Here is a 20,068-nt window from a genome sequence, read left to right on the forward strand (position 1 = left end):
TTTCAAGGTCTGCTCATCTGCTCATTTGTATTCGGCCTATTACTGTTTTCTGGCCTGTCTCATTTTTTAGTGGTCATATACTGCTTTCTGCCTATGTCTAAAGGCTGTCTTGCTTGTATATTGCAAAAAGTTCATATTTTGTAAGTTTAACGTTATTCATTGATTACATACTAATCTTTTTCTTTCGTTTTATGCATGACCATCACATACGTGTCCAAGGGACTCGTCATTCTCTGCATTCGGTGTTGGGCCAAAGCCCAACAAAATCTCCTTCTCGAGTCACCCCTGTTCGCAGCCAGATTAGAGAACAAAATCTGGGTCGAAGCCCCAATAGCTGCCAACGGATCATAGTAGTCCAAATGGGCCAAGCCCATTTACATTATATCTACCCCTCTATTTTTATTTTTTGTGTGTATTTAACGTGTATTGTATGACTAACATTTTGTTTGCTAATTTAGATAAACCTCAATGGCGTTAAGAGTTTAGTTTAGTAATGGGTAGTTAATTTCGCAAATTACATTCACTTCTATTTTCTAAACTATTTATAGTATCTATGACATTATTAGAACAATTGACACTCAAAATAACATGACTACATATTTTGACTAAAGGAATCATAATTTATGCTTACTATCTTAGAAGTTTAAAACGTCACAAATTTTACACTGACTTTAGCTTATTCTAAGAAATAAAAGGCAAACTAGTTTCAACAGATAATTCTTTCACTTTAGTTTCTTTTCCAACACTTGAAATACATATTTGAAACAACCTTAACAATATACAATAAACTAATAGTCTTTCCATAAAGCCTTTAAAATTTTATTTTTGTTAGTCATTTTCTCCAAATACATATAAACATTACATGTCCCGCTTCTTTTAGTTTATTTTTTTAATTAAACTCTTTTATGCAACTATTATTTTCTACAAGTTTTACTTTAAATAACTTTAGCAATACTTATAAGATACTTTCTTAAATATTTAAATATTACATTTAAATTTTAGCCTTGATTAATTAACATAAGTCCGGTCGGTTAACCATTGTTAATGGGTCTTAAAGGATGCCTAATACCTTCCATTTAGACTAATTGAACCCTTACCTAGAATCTTAAGTTTCGCAGACCTTAAACAACGCTAACTTTAAAAATAACTTTAATAAACTTTAGGTGTCCTAATTCACCATAAATAATTAGGTGGCGACTCCTCAACTTTAATGAATTCCTTAAAATAAACAAAAATAGGAATCACCAATATGTTGTACTTCTATTTCAACCCGGTTTAAATGGGGTATGACAAGTAGTAGATATTTCTTCTGGTGGAAAGAAGGGCAGGTCCATCAATCGATTGGCTTACATGTTCAAGTTCATAGGTTGATGCATGTTCCATTGCTGACCCATCAACTGAACAAAGTTGTTGTTCGTGTTTGGGGCTAGATGGTGCAGGGTATTCTGTATCCAATGTTGATTGAAGTAATTGTTCATGGTAATCCTCATTCCCTCGCTGATCAGTTGTGCAAGATAGTGAGGATTCTGGATAATCACCATTATTTCTTGCCCATTGATCACTAGATTGAATAAGCATGCATGACCCATCAACCCCATTTTGACCCAAGATAATGGTTGATGGTTTTGTGGCAGGGGAGGGTATGTGACGATCAGTGGTTGGTTTGGTAACTGGGATGTAGGGGTGGTAGATTTTCCATTGAATGTACCCTTTGGTGTCTTATGAGCCGAATTAGTTTGTATCTCCTCTGAAGGGTGAATGGAAGTCTTGGCATTTTGAGTGGAAGCTATATGATTTATAGTAGTAATACTAGTGGATGGTTCTAGTGAAGAACTAGTAGTAGTAGAAGTAGAGCTAATGATGTGGTTGTCAGTTTGCATGGAGTTCGAATGGGTAAGCGTATTCTTTATAGGAAGATCCATACTTGATTTTTCATTATACACGTGGTGAGTAGGAGTGGACACTTATTGAGATAAGTTATTAGTAGAAGGATGGTAATTAGGGGGAAAATGTTGGTGGTAACTAGGAAGGTTACAAGGATCAGAATTAAGAATATTATTAGGGTGTCATTTAAAATTATCATGATTCTGCATGTTGGTATAATTAAGAGTCATTATCCATTAATTCAAGGGTACTATTGGGAAATTTGTTCTTGGTATTGTGACATGTTTGTAGCTAACGTGTTGGTAGTAGAATAGTTATCATTCATGCAAATTTGGATATTTTTTTTTAAAGTAATTTTATGATTTTCCAATTTTTCAGAAAAATCTTTAGAATTTTTCAAAACCAGAGGCAGGTTTTGAAGAGCCAAAAAGTGGTTTTTTGTGCGGACCAAGGAAGAGAGGTGGTTTCCTTGTCTCGCCTTCTGAGGATCCAAATTTTTAGGAACAATATCATTAGACACACGAGTCTAATATTTAAGTTTTTGATTATTAAGATACTTACCTGTATCAGCAGCATAAATCTTAACATTGATACCTGAGTCAGGCAGAACTTTCGAGTTAATGTTACCAGAGTCCAATGTGGCTTTTTTCTTTTTTGGAAAAGTCACAATTTGCCATTTACCTTTCGTCTTGTCTCTTTTAGAGTTGCTGATTTGGAAATTCATTTGAACATGTGTTTTTTGGGTATGAGGTGGAGGATTTCGAACAAAAGTACTAGAAGAATGCCCTAATCTCCCGCAAGCTTTACATAGGAATTTGTCCTCTTTGTAAAGTATGCTTTGTTTGTAGGACCCGATGAACACATATGGTAAAACAAGATTTTTCATGGATACTTCCAAATCGCCGTTAGGTTTTGTACTGCCTCGGAGGCCACAAAACTAGGTTTCCATTTTTGCACCGACAGAAAGTGCCCAAAGATGAACCAAGGTCCAATTTGTAAAGCTCTGACCATGTTTCCCTCTTTCTCGAACTTGACAATATAGTAATCTTCCCCTAGATCTATTAATGGGAAATTTTATGTTGTTTTCCACATATCTTGAATTTTTTACTTAAGAAGGTGATGTGAGATCCTCTTTCCTTGTTATTTAACAATAAAGGAATATCTGCATGGATGGTAGATCCTAGGGGTGTCAATGGTTTTCTAAAAATCGACTTAACCGATCGAACCGTATCGAACCGATTTTTAGGTTTCTTTTAATAAAACCGACGATTTTTATATAAATTTCGAACCATACCGAATAATTAGATTGATTTTTAATTTTATAAAAATAAACCGAAAAAAACCCGAACGGTACCGAATAAGTTTAGATGTGTAAATATATTTTATATTAAATTTAAATATAATAAAATATTAAAATTTTGGCCTTGGGTTGTGATGATAAAAATGAACTATAAGCCGGCAACATAATTAACACCTAAAGTTCCAACGCTTAACCTTTTTTTTACTACTTTCGAAATTAAATTAGTTCTAGCATCTCGAGTAGTAACTAGCTTGTAAGATACAAGGTATTCCAATGATCTTGGATAGAAGCCTACAAAGTATTAGGTATCTTTCCTCTTGCAAATATCTCTTAGTGAATACTTAATCTTAGTAGATATAGCTCTTGAGTCTCATCTCGATTGACTTTCCCCCTTGTGTCATCTAATCTATACTTCTGGTTTTTGTTCAACATTATTTTTACACTACCGTAAAATAGTGGAATCAATTTTTATTATTGTCGTCTTTCATGTTTTCTTCTCGTATCTAAACTTTCATTAGTGAATATAACATAATGTTCTTTTTCAAATAAAAAAATCCGAAAATTACTCGAACCGTATCGATACCGAAGAGAAACCGAGATGATGGGACGGTTTCAAAAAGCCTAATTTTGATTCTACAAAATGAAATAACTGAAAAATTGATATGGTATAAATTTTATAAAATAACCGTCCGAACTGTACCATTGACGCCCCTAGTAGATCCTGTGGCAATCCTCGTTGGAGAGAACTATTTGGTACTTTGAATTTTCCTCGTCGCGGGTCTCGCACTCCGATTGCACCGCCTCCATCTGGGTGTCGGTGATGAAGTTTTCTTGGAGGATTTTGTTTTCCTCATAGGTGTTTGTTAGTTATTTTTCTTTGAAAGATGAAGTAACTCTTTTGGAAGTTGAAATGTTTTGGTCTGGATCCGGTGGTTTGGGGAGGGTGGAATTAAATCTGCCATTTAAGTTCCTCGGAAGGAGAGAGCTTTAATGATTTGTATTTTAGGGAGAGAAATCTTGGCGAAATCTAAAGAAACTACTTTTTTGCTCCATCTTAGGTACCTATCTGTATCCTTCTTAAAATTTATCGTTTATATGGACGTTATTTCCAAAATAATTTCGACTATACATTTGCAACAACTCCCTTATTCTATATCTATGTATTTTAGTTTGACCTTACGAGTACTAAATTATGTACGTAAATATTTTGCAGAATAGGTAAATTAAAGAAATAATGTACATCGTGTTAAGGAATTTTCTGCACCAAAACAATAAACTGCAGTTAGCTTCAATTGATGAATAAACTGCCTGAAAGATCATTGTTTTGGATTTTTAGTTCTTGTTTTAATTTGCGAAGAAATCAAAAAAGCATTCAGTAAAAAAAGCATAAATGATTCATAGTAATTAGATATTGAATTTGTGTTGCATGGCTGGAGAGATTTAGAAAGAACTATTATAATATTATGATAATTTGAGAGTAGATCCTTAATTGTTGTCTTATAATACTGGTATGTTTAATTTAGCTAATTTGTGGAGAATGAGAATGTGAATTAGAAATAGAATTATGCTATGAATTACTGCTGTAATAGTCATCTTTTTTATTGCTGGTTAAGTTTGCAAAGTACATATGCCACAAAATATAAATAATATTTCCGTTAAAGTCTTTGGTCTCCCAACTAATTTATTATACAGGTAGCTTATTAGTACACACTACACAACATAGAGTTCTTAACAAGGAAAAAGCACACAAACTTGAAAAGAAAATAAGAAATTAAAAGATACAGTCACAAAGCATTATTCCTGGGATATTACATGCTACGTCATCTTCTTGTACTCATCATCATTTCCATTGTTCATATGGATCTTTAACCCCATGCAAACCATAGTTAGTAGAACTTGAATTGGATGACTCAGCAGGACCGTCATCATTTGTCAGCCTTCTATTCCTGTAAATTTAGATGCGGTAAAATCAACTTATATTTTAGTAATCTGTTTAACTCGGTCAAAATAGTGATCTAATGGGTCAAATGCAACCAAAACCATTTTAAGAAAAATAAAAATACAATAAAAATAAAAAGCATGAGAAGTTGGGCCATGTTGCAGAGGTTAAGTTATGATCCGTTATTTGACCCGTTCATGTTTGAACGAACTAACCCATTTCCTATCTTTACCTGAAAGTCATGTTGCCAGTCATCATGGCTGGTGCAGCAAGATCAAAGAACAACCCATTAGGAGGATAATGGGGGTACGAATACTCTGGTGTCGGCGCAAAATTTATTGGTAAAATTTGGGCTGGCGCAGTAGGTGGTGCAAGCGCAAGTTCAAAATTGGGCTTCACAATATTGGACCTGTGTGAGTTCAAAGAACTATCAGCTTCCTCCTGTTCACGATACTTGTAGAGGTACAAGGTGAGAGGATCAACATAGTTAGTCAACCCCAGTTCGTTCATGGCCCAAAGAAGATCCTCAGCTGTCACAGTCTTCCTTTGCTCCCTTTGGCAGCGTTTGTTAGCTTTTTTAGTGATGTGGTTGATAAAACGGGTCACTAATTTTTGGACTGTCTCTTTCGTGGCCATGGTGACTTTTGCGTGTTGCGGAAGATTTCGGCGCATGATTCTCGTCACGCTGGCGACGGGGAGGTGCAAATCCTGCAGGCGCTTGGCTAGTTGCTCGTCCACCTCCGTGCTAGTGCCAGTGTTACTCGGACCTTACATACATATAAATGATTTTTTTTTTTTTAAAATAAGCATATATAAACACGAATTCTAAATTAATCCGGATCCACCGCTAGTTTAATAAGCTAAGTAGTATGAAATGTGTGGCTTGTGTAGATACAATTACGTACTTTAGTTTGCTATCTTAGACCAAATAGTTTTAGTTTCCAAACATAAAAACTTAAACTATGTTTAAGACTCTTATTGATTATAAAGATTGTAGCTACATATAAGCTTCAAATAAACGTACTTATACTAGCCCGTTTTTTAATTTTCAAGATGTCAAGTGGATCAACTATTTTAAATATAAAACGAGAAATGATGGTAGAGGGACCTATAATTAATTTTTGGACATGAAGAATATGAGATATTTGTTTTCTATTAGTATTTACTATTTAATATGAAAACAAAGAAGTATCTAAGGAACGCATGTATACATGCTTGAAGATAGCACGTGATACCGATCAATTTAATAAGTATTATTTTTATCTTGCACTCTAAAGTTTAAAATTGTTTTTATTTCTGTATTAATTAGTGTACGTACTGATGTTTAAATTGATTTTATTTCTGTACTATATCAACTTATACAATCGAGATTCTTTTCCGTACATTATTACATAACTTATTGATATTTAAATTGATACTATTTCTGTATTATATCAACTTATACGGTTGAGATTCTTTTCCGTAATTTATTAACTTAACATACTAATATTAAAATTGATTTTATTTTCGTACTATATTAACTTATGCTGTCGAGATTCGTACTTCACGTCAACGGTCACGTTTTTAAATCATCTATACGAGAAACAACAAAAATCAGGTGTGCATGTACACTTGCTAATATATAGCGTGTGATACCAATCAATTTAACATTTAAGATTTCAAATCGATTGGTATCACGAGCTGTCTTCAAGCAAGTGTACACGAGCTCCTTTTTTTTTTTTGTTGTTGCTCGTATAAATAATTTAAAACTTGACCGTTTGACATGAAGGAAGAGTCTCGACAGCATATGTTAATATAGTACGGGAATAAAATCAATTTAAATATCGGTAAGTTAAGTTATTAAAAGTACGAAAAGAACCTCGACATAATAAGTTGATATAGTGCGGAAATAAAATCAATTTAATTATCAATACGTTAAGTTAAGCTCATGAGGTCGAAAAAAATTTCGACCTCATGAGGTCAAAAAAAATTGTGACCAAGCCCTTATCGACCTTGGCTTTTGGTCGAAATTTCGACTTTTTTAACCTTATGTGGTCGAAATTTGGGGTCGAAACTCCCTGTTTTTTTTTATCGCGCTCGATTGTATAAGTTGATATAGTACGAAAATAAAATCAATTTAAACATCAGTACGTGAAATTGAAAGGTTGACCATACGAATTAAGTACAATAATAATACATAATTAAGTACAATAATAATAATATTAGCCATATATATAGATAAGTAATGTAATAGGTTAGTAAAAGGAAATATATTCGTCATTGAAACTTATAAAGCTATACATATTAGGAGTAATATAAATGTGCAACCATGTCATATTAGGAAACCATTATGATTATTTTTTATATCGTCTCATTCAAAAAATATCTACAAATAAGTCTTCTTAAAATGTAAAATTTGAAATTTTGAAAATAAAACATAACTTGCTATAACAGGCAAAGATTAGATAATAGCGAAAATTATTTGTACTGTCAATGTATATCACTAATAACATATATAAGTATATAACCTACTTTTCTCCAAATATTAATCTCTTAAGTCAGATACCAAAGCATCTTTCTTTCTCCATTTGTCTTTTACTCCCTTTTTTTTTTTCTTTTCTTTTCATGAATTAAGTAAACGCCAAAAGGTTAGTGCTTCTAATCTAACTTCTTGTTTCAAATACGGTTATTTTTTGTTTGAAGAAAAGGAAGAATAAAAGAAATAGAAACAAATACTTTTATTTAGCTCCAGAAACAGAGAAAATAGTTTCAAACAAAATTAAAAAAAAAAAAACTGAAAAGTAACTTGGAGATGAAACCTCAGCAAAATCTATCTAACATGTGAAAGAAAGCAACAATCTACAAATTCACAAAATTTAAGAATGTAATTAACTTTCCTTATGCATCAATCACATTTAAGACATATGCATATCAGTTTATCATTAAGGGGATCAAAATATAAATAAGTAAACACACGAAGAATCTAATCAGTTTCAACATAAAATATATAGACATAAATATTGTAAACCTATTTATATAGTGTAATTTTTCAGCGAATGGGTGTCAATTGACACCCTTCAAAGTCATTTTCGATTTTTAATAGGTAATTCATGAGGAAGGTAGTGAACATACTACAAGAATTAGGTATATATCAAACACACAACACATGAAAAATTCAACCTTTCTCTGTTTCTTATCAAGCAAAGTTATCAATCAAAAATATTTATTAGCTACAGAAAAACAAGATCTGGTCTGGTCGTTCCAGGGGTTTAGGGCCCAAAAAAAATAAAAATGACGACAACCATAGTCATTTTTTTTAACTCATGATCTGGTCTAGTCGTTCCAATCACGAGACATTAAATGTTCAGAAGGTAAAATTCACGGGGAAAGAGTAAACAGACTATAAAAATTTGGTATATGATCAAACACACAAAATTCAACCTTTTTTCTCTATGTTTTCTTGGTCATGTCAATTATCAATCAAAATTAAGTGGTTTAGGCCCAAAAGACACATACACAAGTTGTGACACAACAAAACAATCATTGCAATTTTCAATTTTTTATTCACTTATGATCTGATCTAATCGATCTAATCACACATGAAACATTCAATTTTTCGGAACACAAAATCATAGTAGAAAAAAGTGAAGAAATTACCTGAATCTGAAGCTGGATTCACAGTGTTCTCTCCAGACATTTTCTTCAGTTGTTATTTATTTTGAGTGTTGTGTTGGTTCCAATTGTAGTAGAGTTAAGTTTATATAAACTTTTGTAAGCAAATGTCTAAAGGAACACTGGGTTGTTCTTGTGTTGTAAGCACGTTTTTCTTCCAAATGGACAAGAACATTTTTTATTTTTAAACTAGGAGAGACCCCACTTGCATTTTTTTATTGTATTTTCTCGTGTTGTTAATTTGTAAAGTTCTGCATGTTTTTCTTAGCAGTGACACCCATGCAATTTCCAAAACCCATAATGAGATTCTTCCTGAATTTGCTCTAACTTTTTTCATATGCAAAGAAAATCCTTATCTGAAACCATTTTAGTGGTGTTCGGTACTTGTTTTGGACTCTGTATGATTCCGACTCGCGTTACGTAACGTTTATTGAAAAAAAGGCTCCCGATCAAGAACTTTTTCATTCTTAAGGATCGAATCGGAGACCTATGGTTAGGGTGGAAGGATCCTGCTATCAGCGGCTTAGCCACAGATAACGAATGATAGTTAGTTGAGCACCCTTTATCAAAAAATTATATTCCGTATGTAGAAAATTATCCTAAGCATACATGTATGTATTAAATCTTGAACACCTTTAAAAAAAATTGACTTTGTCCATTCCATCATAACTCTAAGTATGCGCGACAGTGCATACACAGCATTTTGGTTAATTTAACTGATTGATCATGTCTTTAAGAACATCTGTGTGACGCTATACAGGTTTTGGGAGTATGTGATGCTACTATAATTACATGGAGTATATAAAAGTTATTAGCAAATAAGCATTTAAATTACTTCTTAAATTTGATTTAACATCGTGTATAAACTAAAAAGTAAAAACCACGGCTCAATGCACGTGATTGAACGACTCGTACTATTTCCGTACTAACTAACTTGACGTGTAGCAAGAATATCGACAACATAAGTTAAAATAGTACGAAAATTTGATTTAACATCGTGTATAAACTAAAAAGTAAAAACCACGGCTCAATGCACGTGATTGAACGACTCGTACTATTTTCGTACTAACTAACTTGACGTGTAGCAAGAATATCGACAGCATAAGTTAAAATAGTACAAAAATTTGATTTAACATCGTGTATAAACTAAAAAGTAAAAACCACAGCTCAATGCACGTGATTGAACGACTTGTATTATTTCCGTAGTAACTAACTTGACGTGTAGCAAGAATCTGGACAGTATAAGTTAAAATAGTACAAAAATAAAAGCAATTTGAACATCAGTACGCTACACATGATTAAAAGGTTCATCTTACGAATTAAATAGTACGGAGATAAAACAACTTGACCATCCGTACGCTACACGTGATTAAAAGGTTATTGATCCTACAAATTAAATAGTACAGAAATAGAAGAATTTGACCATCGGTATGCTACATGTGATCAAAAGGTTATTGATCCTATGAATTAAATAATACAGAAATAAAATAATTTGATCATCCGTACGCTACATGTGATTAAAAGGTTCATCTTACTAATTAAATAGTACGGAGATTAAACAATTTGACCATCCGTGCGCTACACATGATTAACAGGTTATTGATCCTACAAATTAAATAGTACGGAAATAAAATAGCTTGATCATCCATACACTACACATGATTAAAGGTTATTGATCCTACAAATTAAATAGTATCGAAATAAACCAATTTGACCATCCGTGCACAACACGTGATTAAAAGGTTCATCCTATGAATTAAATAGTATGGAAATAAATATAATTTTTAACTCTAGACTGAGACAAAAAATATCGACCACGTGGACCAATTTAGTAGGGTAATAACATAAAATGAATTCGATATTAAAACTTCTTGAGGCTCGATGTAAACTAATGTAAAAGTACAACCAATCCTATAATTTTAGGAAAACCATTTTGATTCATTGCTTTCCCTGCTTTTCCGTTTCCCAGCCTCCCTTCCTTTTTTGTTTTAAACCATAATAATTGGTTACTCGCTTGGCACTTGCTATGTTGTTAGGACTCTTCATAAATGCACTAGGTCCCGTGTGGGAAAAATGGTGCATTTTTGGAGAATCCCAAACAGGTGCAAGCTCGATTGTATATTTCCTTGACAAAGTGGCATTCTTTTCACAAGAAGAAAAAAGAGGGTTATTAGCATCATGCAACCAATCTTCATGTCCAGGTTCAAACATAGGGAAATGATTAACATCACATTTATTTATTATCCAGGTAGCTTATTAGTACACAAGGAAAATTAAAAGCATACATACTTGAAAAGATAACAAGAAACTAAAAGATACAGTCACAACGAAGTTTAAACGAAAAACATGAAGCATTATTCCAGCTGGGATATATGATCATGCTTGTCATCTTCTTGTACTCATCATCAGTTCACTGTCCATATGGATCATTAATCCCAGGCAAACCATAGTTAGAAGAACTTGACGAAGACGAAGACTCAGCGGGACTATCATCATTTACCACCATTTCATTCCTGTAAATAAATGGAGGTGGCAAAATCAACTCATATATTAGTAATCTGTTTTAACTCGACTAAGTTTTAACTGGTTAATTTGTGATCAATTTGTTGACTTGATCCAAAAGGTTGCATTTGACACGACCCATCAATTTAGTGGGTAAAAATAGTGTGACCTGACGGATTGAAATGCAATCCAAACATAAATAATTAAAATAAAAGATGAGCAATTGAACGGATTGAGTTATGACCCATTACCTGAAATTCATATTAAAGCCTCTCATCGTGGCAGCTGCATGATCATAGAACAACCCATTCGGAGGAAAATAGGGGTACGAATAAGTCGGCATTGGTGGACAGTTAATTGGAAAAACTGAGGCTGACCCAATTGGCGGTGCAAGAGCAAGTTCAAAATTGGGCCTCACATTATTGGACTTGCGTGAGTTCAAAGAACTCTCAGCTTCCTGTTCACGATACTTGTGGAGATACAAGGTAAGAGGCCCAACATAGTTAGTCAGACCAATTTTGTTCATGGCCCAAAGAACATCCTCAGCTGTCACAGTCCTCCGTTGCTCCCTTTGGCAACGTTCGTTAGCTTTTTTAGTGATGTGGTGGATAAAACGGGTCACAAGTTGTGGTACCGTCTCTTTCATGTCGTCTGTGACTTTTGCATGCTGCGGAAGAATCTGGCGCATGATTCTCGTCACATTGGCGACAGGGAGGTGCAAATGCTGTAGGCGCCTGGATAGTCGCTCGGCCTCTGTGTCAATGCCAGTGTTACTTGGACCTTCCAAACATACATACATACATCTATATGTAAGCACAACTTCTAAATTAATCCTGGATCCACCACTAGTTAAAAGAAAGTAATATGAAATGTCAAAGTGGTTTGTGCAGATACAATTACTTTAGTTTACTATCTTAGACCAAATGGTTTTAGTTTCCAAAATGTCAATTGGATCAACTATGACTCAATTACTAGATATGAGTTTTTAAATATAAAAAGAAAATGATGCTAGTGCCATAGTGAGACATATTTAATTTGTGGACATGAAGAATATGAGATATTTGCTCTCTATTACTTAGTATTTAAAATATGAAAATAAAAAAGTATCTAAGGAGAGCGTGTACACTTGCTTGAAGATAGCACGTGATACGATCAATTTTAGGTTCTTTCCCGTAAAATCTTAAATCGATTGGTATCATGCGCTATCTTCAAGCAAGCGTACACACGCTCCTTGATTTGTTTGTTGCTCATATAGATAATTTAAAAACGTGACTATTGGCATGAAGTAAAAATCTCCATATAAGTTAATAAAGTACGTCTAAGAATCTCAACAATATAAGTTGATATAGTACGAAAATAAAATTAATATAAATATCAGCACATTAAGTTATAAAGTATGAAAAAGAATCTCTGACTATAAAAGTTGATATAAAACAAAAAAAATAATAAATCTAAACATCAACGTGACATTAAAAGGCTAACATACGAATTAAGCTCAATAACACGGAAATAATAGCAATGTTAAACTTTAAAGCGCTGGATAAAAATATAGTAGGTTAATAAAAGGAAATATATTCGATATTAAGAGCAATGTTAAACTTTAAAGCGCTGGCCTTATGTATTAGGAATACTAATGTAAATGTTCAACCAAACATGAAATATTTGGAAACCATTCTGATTAAAACTCAAAAATTGAAAGTGCATACAACCACTAATGATAATATATGAGTTCAAATTTTATACACCATCACTGTAAATAATTTTTTATATAATCAAGTCATTCAAAAAATATCTATAAATAAGCCTTTTCAAAATGTGAAAATTGACATCTTAAAAATAAGATATGATTTGTTACAATAGGTAAAGATGAGCTAATTGCATAAAATTATTTATATTGTCATTGTATTTTTACTAAAATTGATAATATATATAGCTTAGTTTTCTCCGAATATTAATTCCTTAGGAGAGACAAAAGCATCTTTCTTTCTCCATTTGTCTTTTACCCTTTTTTCATGAATTACGTAAACACCAAAATTTAGTGCTTCTAGGCTAACTTCTTGTTTCAAACACGGTTATTTTCTGTCAGAAGAAAAGGACGAATAAAACAAATAGAAACAAAGACTTTTATTTAGCCCCCAAAAAACAAACAAAATAGTTTCAGACAAAATCACTAAAACTGAAACGGAACTTGAAATGAAACCTCCGCAAAATCTATCTGACACGTGAAAGAAAGTAGCAATCTACAAACTCACAAAATATTAAAAATGCAATTAACTTTCCTTATAGATCAATCACATTCCACACATATGTATATATCATATTATCATTAAGGGATCAAACCATAAATAGGTAATACATGGAAAAATTAATGAGTTTCAACATATAGTATATAATACATAACCTTTTTAAACCTCTTTATACAATATAAATTTCAGTGAATGAGTGTCCATCGATCATGCCCTTCAAATAAAGGTGGCCTCGCCACTATATGTAGCATATAATTAATGAGATCAACTAATAATAGTGTATTTGACACGAGATATAAATATAGTACATGTTAAAAATTATTAAAATTTCAATTTCATTGAAGTCTGAGCCCTTACAACAGTGTGATGGACTACCTCATCAAATTAAATTTTGGATCTGTCTTTACTTTCAGAAGACCAAAAAGTACAACATCCTTTTGATGGTTTCGACAATCACATGGTATGAACAAATTCAGTAACTAGGTATGATATTAAAGTAAAAGCTGAGTGACCGAATAGCACTGACAATTTAGATAGCCAAGAAATTCATTTAAATGTATCAAAAATTAAACTGTTCCTTTATGTAAAAATCCAAACTTTTTTATTTCTTATTTCCTTTTATTTTGTTGGTCATGCAAAACTATCAAAGGGTGGACAACTGATGTTCAAAAGTTTTATTTTTTTTGGTCTGATGTTCAAAAGTTGAACTGCAGAAAATTAAACAAGAAACTTAAGTGGTACTTCAAGCCAAAAAAAAAAAAAAAAAGGCTTGAAAATTAACAATTGAAGTTTTTGTTTTTTTATTTACTCATGATCCAATCACAAGACATTCAAATTTTGGAAGTTGGTCACAAATTAGTAGAAATTTTAGATGAAATGGTCATACGATTTAATAATTTTGTTGATCATGCATGGATCTTTGTGGTTTAGTAAATAAAATTTAAAAAGTCATCTTCGATTTTTTATTTAGTCATGATCAGGTCTTAGTAATTCAATCACAGATTTTCAAATTTTGGAAGGTACATTCAAGAGGAAAATAGTGAACAGACTAGAAGAATTTGGTATATATATATATATATATATATATATATATATATATATATATATATATCAACACACAACACATACAACAATAACATACTCAGTGAAATCCCACAAAGTGGAGTCTGGGGAGGATAGAGTGTACGCAAATCTTACTTCTATCCTGGGAGGTGGGAAGGTTGTTTCCGGTAGACCATCGGCATAAGAACAAGCAATTCGAAACAGTATGAAAAAGGCTATAACGAAAATAAATAAATCATGGCAATCTAATGGTATATGATGAAACACACAACACATGCAAAATTCAACTTTTTTTTTTCCCTCTATGTTTTCTTCGTCATGTAAATTCATCAACCAAAACTTTATTAGCTACGGAAAAGAAGAAAATTAAGTTGTTTAGGTTCCAAAACACACACAACAACAACATCAACCACCATTGTAATTTTTTTATTGTTTATTCACTGATGATCTAATCCGGTCGATCTAATCACACACAAGACATTCAATGTTTCAGAACACGAATTCACAGTAGAAAAAAAGTGAAGAAGTTACCTGAGTTTGAAGCTCGATTCATAGTGTTCCTTCCAGACATTTTCTTAAGTTGTTATTTATTTTGAGTTTAGTGTTGAGGTTCTAATTGTAGTACACTTAAGTTTAATAAACTTTTATAAGCATTTTTTTTCTTCCAAATGGACAAGAACAATTTTTAAACTAGGAGAGACCCCACTTGCACTTGTTTTTATTGTTTTTTTCTCGTGCTCCTAGCTAGTTTGTAAAGTTATGCATGTTTTCTCAACAATGACACTCATGCAATAAACGTTTCAACCCAAATGAGATTCTTCCTAAATTTGCTCTAACTTTTTTCATATGCAAATTAAGAAAACCCTTATCTGAAACCCTTTTTGGTTTTCACATGTAATATAACACAATAAAGACATATCTATGGAAATCTTGCACAAATATAATGATGTTACATTATCCCTATTTTTCTAAAAGTACATAAACCCCTTGTTAGGAAGATGAACTAAAAAAAGAATCAGAAGGCTCAACTTTCACTGTACTCTCGATGTAAGACTATGAGCTTGTTTGGATTGGCTTTTCAGCATTTTTATAATGTTTGCGTAAAATAAAAAAGTACTCTTAAACACTCGTTTTTAAGTCAAAATAATAAAAATAAACCAAAAGTCATAAGCTAGAATTCCTAACTTATGTTTTTGGCTTATAAGCCATAAGTTATAAGCTAGAATTCCTAACTTATGATTTTTGGTGTATAAGTCATAAGTTATAAGCCCATCCAAAGGAGTTCTATACTGTGTTATCAAAGGCAAAAATGCCAATAAATAAAAAAGATTAAAAAAAAAAGACACCGTGTCAGAGAGACTTGAAGCCAGAACTGAAGACACTGAATTAACTAAAAATTAATATATACAGAATTATAATTCCAGTACTATAATAATTAATTTTCAATTAAAATAACTTAGTTCAACATCCAAAATACAATAGTTCCAATATTAATCAAACTCCTACAGTTGAGATTTAACTATTGGACAGCTTCTTCGTCATTATTTTAGACACAATGGCTTCACCCTCTACATCACACCTCTTGGGGTCGCTCTCGATATCGCGATAATATTACTTTAGTTCACCAGACTTAGAGTCTCCTGTTGCATAGCCTGTAAAAATAATGAGATTTAAGAGATCAAAATAACATATGGTTTCCAACATGCATGGCATAAGCATGATCCACATAAACAAAAAGAGGTGGCCAAGTATTTATCACACTTCCTAATGAGAGTAAAATTCTTGCTTTACCTCCTAGAATCTTCCAAAAATGCCATCTTTCTCTGATGATGTCCAAACGACCAACTTCAATGATATTTTCACCTTGGTTTCTCTGAATTCCCCCCCCCCCCCCCCCCCCCCCCCCCACACACACACACAAAAAAAAAAAAAAAAGACAAGTGTTGGTAGTTTGCATATCAAAACTGAAAGTGGAATTGTTGATTTGAAGATGTATTAAAAACTCTGTAACCATAGCTGGAGGACATTTCTGAAGATCCCTTTTTAGTATTCAAGCCAAGATACGAAATAACTCACTTACCTGTGCCATTCCTGTGACTGTGATGGATCATTGGAATCTGGGGTTCAAATCAGAAGCTACAGGCTTTGATATAGTCCTCAACACAAGGGCAGCACGATTGAATACTGGCATCATGATGACAAGATGAGTGCAGGTAAAAAGAATTTGAAGCAGATCATTTGAAATATGGTAGTGCGAGAACTCATGAATGAATAGTGCAAGTAATTAACTACTGCAGTTTTTAGTCTTTAAACTAAATGCATGCTACACTTGCCCACCTAGGGCCCCTGTTTCTACATTGCAAAATTACTGCACAAGTGCAGACATTTTTTTAAAACATTTTCTGCCTAAAGTGGAGCATCTCAAAGACCACACTGGAGTTGCTACAAGGATGGCATAACAGACCATTTAATAATCTGGAAAATGCAATCTAGCAACTATCTGGTGGACTGTATGGAGAGAGAAACTCAAGAATGTTTTAAGAAAAAAAGGAGAATGTTACTAGTTTTAAATTATGTATTTCTTTACTTTCTTTTTTGAAGTAACATCGCAAAGGATAAGAAGCCACAGTTAACTTTATTATAGTTCTCTACAAAATCTATGAGGAATTTTTCGTGTACTTATATTTTAATCATATTCTTGATGCTGACATATCACTTGAGCCGAGAGTCTTAAGGAAACAACCTCTCTACCTCACGAGGTAAGGGTAAGGTATGCGTACATTCTACCCTCCTATATCCCTTCTCTATCACTTGAGCAGAGGCCCAATTTTTTTTAAAAAGTAGTAGTGAATTTAACGGGGTTTTTTTTTTGGTTTTGCTTAGAAAATATTGAGTTTGGTAAAATAAAGAAAAACTATATACTTTTTATAGTTGAAATATTTTGGAATTAGAATTAAACAACTAACATTTTCATATTAGTAAATAAAATTTTATACAACAACATCCAACAGATTGTATCGCAAACATATGGCTAACATCTTATTAACTTGAATTAATCTAACTAAATTAAATAATAGCAAGATAAGGTTTTGTTCTAAATATAGAATTACTATTATTTGCACTACCCCTTATACTTCCCCTTACACTTATCTTAAACTACTCCCTCAGAAACTACTGGAAACTACCTCTATTGCAATCTCTGAAACTATTAGGCACAACAACAAAATGCATATATAGCTACGAAATACATTGTAGCTAAATATGAAAATTTTCGTGGCTAAACACTTTAGCTACAATATTTCTTTCCGTAGCATCCGTAGCAATATGTAGCGTAGCTAAAAGTTAGCTACAGACTTTACATGATCCGTGGCTAGGGACTAATACTTATTGCTACGAATTCTTTTGTGTTGTAGCTGTGATGGTAAAATGTTCTTGCCACGAAAAATATATTTATAGCAAATAATTTTATTCATTTGCCACGACAAATAAAACTTGTAGCAATCTTTATATTGTAGCTACAACGTTTTCTTTGGTAGCAAAAAGTTTAATTTATTTGCCACAAAAATACAAATTTGGTGGCTATTTTTATAGTTCAATCTCGTGGCAACAAAATTACATTTAGCTACGAGCTTAAAAATCTATAGCCATGAATTAACTTATTTGCTACAAATATTTTTGTACATAACTAACAATGGATTCTTTTAGCTATAAAATATATAAAATTATAACTAAAAGTTTTCTTCGTTTGCTACGAGAAGTGAAATGTGTAACCTTGTTTTTGGAAATTATATATACAATTAGCTATGAATTCTAAAATTTCATCGCTACATATTGAAGAGTATGCCACAAAGCATTGTTAATCAGAATAATTCTTCTATACGAAACAAAATTTTTGGATTCCAAAATAGGTCTCAAGTTACACGTTGTTACATATCTAAATTTCAAGCATTCACAATACACAATTCATCTATGCCACCGATTACAATAGCATTATATTGCTTGAGACTCGAACCTGCACGATCTTCTGATTTCTCTCCTCCTACACAACCTCTAATTGCATCTTAATTTGATCAATATCCGCTCCAGTTTGTCATTGCTGCTCTAGTAATTTCATAAATTTGCCTTTAATTTTGATAAAGAAAAAACATCAGAAATATAACGAATGGCTATATAAATATATCTAACAGTTGATCATATATTATGAGAAATTTATCGATTAAATTCTCATGAAAAATCTTTACATATTTTTATAAAGAAACTCTAAGTAATCTTAAAAAGGATATCAAAACTCCAATTATTTCATATACATTTCATTCTTTTACACTAAGAGTTTCTTCTAACAAAACCTCAATTAAGAAAGAAGCATATTTCTACATTATTGTTTCATGAATGATTTATAGATGGATAAAGTGAAACATAAAAATATTAACATAAGCAACAACATCCCTAAGAAATAGCAAGAGAGTTCATTCAACTCAATAAACTACAAATATTAAGTAGGAAAATCAATAACCACTAACCTTAAAAAAAGAGCAAGATTAATTCCATCAAAAGCATCTCCTGAATCACATATCAAAAGCTTCAATAAAAAATGAATAAAATATTATTAATATACCAAAGCTAACAAATGAACATAAAGATTCAAACTTTTTCTCTTTAACTAAGAAGAGGAATAAAAATGCTTCTACTGAGTCCAACATAAGTTACAAATGGAAGTTGAAGTGTACCTTAAAAACAATAAAGAGGAACGAAAAAAAGTAACCAAAAAATATAGTGACAAAGAGTGAAATCCGCAAGAAACAGAATGAGATTCAAATACAACAAAAAAAGCGCTCGAAATTTATAACAGACCAGCTATGAAGATCTTGTTGATGTAGATGTAATACAAGAGGAACCATCCCTTAAAATATATACAACATTTTTGCCTTTCCATTGTGTAATTAAAAAAATCAATTAGCCATCTCCATTGCATAACACCAAAGAACCCCTTATAATCTTTTGATATGGAGTAATAAAGATTTGTGTTTGGTGGAATTGACAAAAGGAGGAAGGAAATGTGGAGGGCTGTGGCGGCCGGAGGCATTAGGACTAGGTTTTGGCATTTTTGACTAGTCAATTTCCGTTCATTACTTGTTTTGTACTATATAACTTCTACTTTTTTTTTACTTCTTTATTATATGCAAACACTATAATGCAAATAAATATAAGTAACAACAATGACAATTAAGTACTATTACCTATTAACAAATAAAAAGAATCATAAATATATAACTACATTAAATAGGACACCACAAATAAATTATTTGTATGAAAAAAAATATTTGTCAAGTATCATGTCACCTAATGTACAAAATAGTATTAAGAAATTCTTAAGATAATCAACATTAAATATTAATCTGCTAAATTTATCGATAATATATTTTATTTAAGCTATAATTAAAACTCACATGTACACTTTTTTATATTGAATTATGATATAAGTCA

General features: G+C 32.1%; 3 protein-coding genes across 5 annotated transcripts; all 3 read right to left on the reverse strand.

Annotated features, from left to right (window-relative positions):
- Positions 1-4,774: 4,774 nt before the first annotated feature.
- Positions 4,775-8,971, reverse strand: LOC132617984 (nuclear transcription factor Y subunit B-6-like). Its single transcript, XM_060333053.1, has 3 exons — positions 8,760-8,971; positions 5,356-5,890; positions 4,775-5,130 (listed from the first exon to the last, which is right to left on the reverse strand). Exons 1-3 carry the CDS (start codon positions 8,797-8,799, stop codon positions 5,025-5,027), a joined length of 681 nt encoding a protein of 226 aa, XP_060189036.1. The 5' UTR covers positions 8,800-8,971; the 3' UTR covers positions 4,775-5,024.
- A 2,021-nt stretch (positions 8,972-10,992) lies between these two features.
- LOC132617766 (nuclear transcription factor Y subunit B-3-like) lies at positions 10,993-15,326 on the reverse strand. Of its 2 annotated transcripts, none has more exons than XM_060332841.1 (3): positions 15,116-15,326; positions 11,528-12,029; positions 10,993-11,287 (listed from the first exon to the last, which is right to left on the reverse strand). In XM_060332841.1, exons 1-3 carry the CDS (start codon positions 15,153-15,155, stop codon positions 11,185-11,187), a joined length of 645 nt encoding a protein of 214 aa, XP_060188824.1. In that variant the 5' UTR covers positions 15,156-15,326; the 3' UTR covers positions 10,993-11,184. The 2 variants fall into 2 exon arrangements, with proteins under 2 accessions (XP_060188824.1, XP_060188823.1); XM_060332840.1 differs by having other exon boundaries at positions 11,528-12,056; positions 15,116-15,324.
- Positions 15,327-18,467: 3,141 nt separating this feature from the next.
- On the reverse strand, positions 18,468-19,718 carry LOC132618959 (uncharacterized). 2 transcript variants are annotated; one of them, XR_009574404.1, is made up of 3 exons: positions 19,436-19,718; positions 19,105-19,163; positions 18,468-18,706 (listed from the first exon to the last, which is right to left on the reverse strand). XR_009574404.1 is itself a non-coding variant. In XM_060333941.1 (3 exons), the coding sequence occupies exons 1-3, from the start codon at positions 19,665-19,667 to the stop codon at positions 18,655-18,657; spliced, it is 324 nt and encodes a 107-aa protein (XP_060189924.1). In that variant the 5' UTR covers positions 19,668-19,718; the 3' UTR covers positions 18,468-18,654. The 2 variants fall into 2 exon arrangements, 1 of the variants encoding a protein (XP_060189924.1); XM_060333941.1 differs by having other exon boundaries at positions 19,105-19,144.
- Between the last annotated feature and the right edge of the window lie 350 nt (positions 19,719-20,068).

This window comes from Lycium barbarum, chromosome 11 (genome assembly GCF_019175385.1).
Source record: "Lycium barbarum isolate Lr01 chromosome 11, ASM1917538v2, whole genome shotgun sequence".
Lineage (NCBI taxonomy): Eukaryota > Viridiplantae > Streptophyta > Magnoliopsida > Solanales > Solanaceae > Lycium > Lycium barbarum.

Coding starts and splice junctions, on each gene's coding strand:
- LOC132617984 (XM_060333053.1), bottom strand. CDS start 8,799: ATGTCTGGAGAGAACACTGTGAATCCAGCTTCAGATTCAG. Junction 5,891..8,759: donor GAATCCAGCTTCAGATTCAG/GTAATTTCTTCA, acceptor TATGTATGTAAG/GTCCGAGTAACACTGGCACT. Junction 5,131..5,355: donor ACTGGCAACATGACTTTCAG/GTAAAGATAGGA, acceptor CTAAATTTACAG/GAATAGAAGGCTGACAAATG.
- LOC132617766 (XM_060332840.1), bottom strand. CDS start 15,155: ATGTCTGGAAGGAACACTATGAATCGAGCTTCAAACTCAG. Junction 12,057..15,115: donor GAATCGAGCTTCAAACTCAG/GTAACTTCTTCA, acceptor TATGTTTGGAAG/GTCCAAGTAACACTGGCATT. Junction 11,288..11,527: donor GGCTTTAATATGAATTTCAG/GTAATGGGTCAT, acceptor ATTTATTTACAG/GAATGAAATGGTGGTAAATG.
- LOC132618959 (XM_060333941.1), bottom strand. CDS start 19,667: ATGCCTCCGGCCGCCACAGCCCTCCACATTTCCTTCCTCCTTTTGTCA. Junction 19,145..19,435: donor CAACAAGATCTTCATAGCTG/GTCTGTTATAAA, acceptor TATGTGATTCAG/GAGATGCTTTTGATGGAATT. Junction 18,707..19,104: donor AATCTTGCTCTTTTTTTAAG/GTTAGTGGTTAT, acceptor TCAAAATTAAAG/GCAAATTTATGAAATTACTA.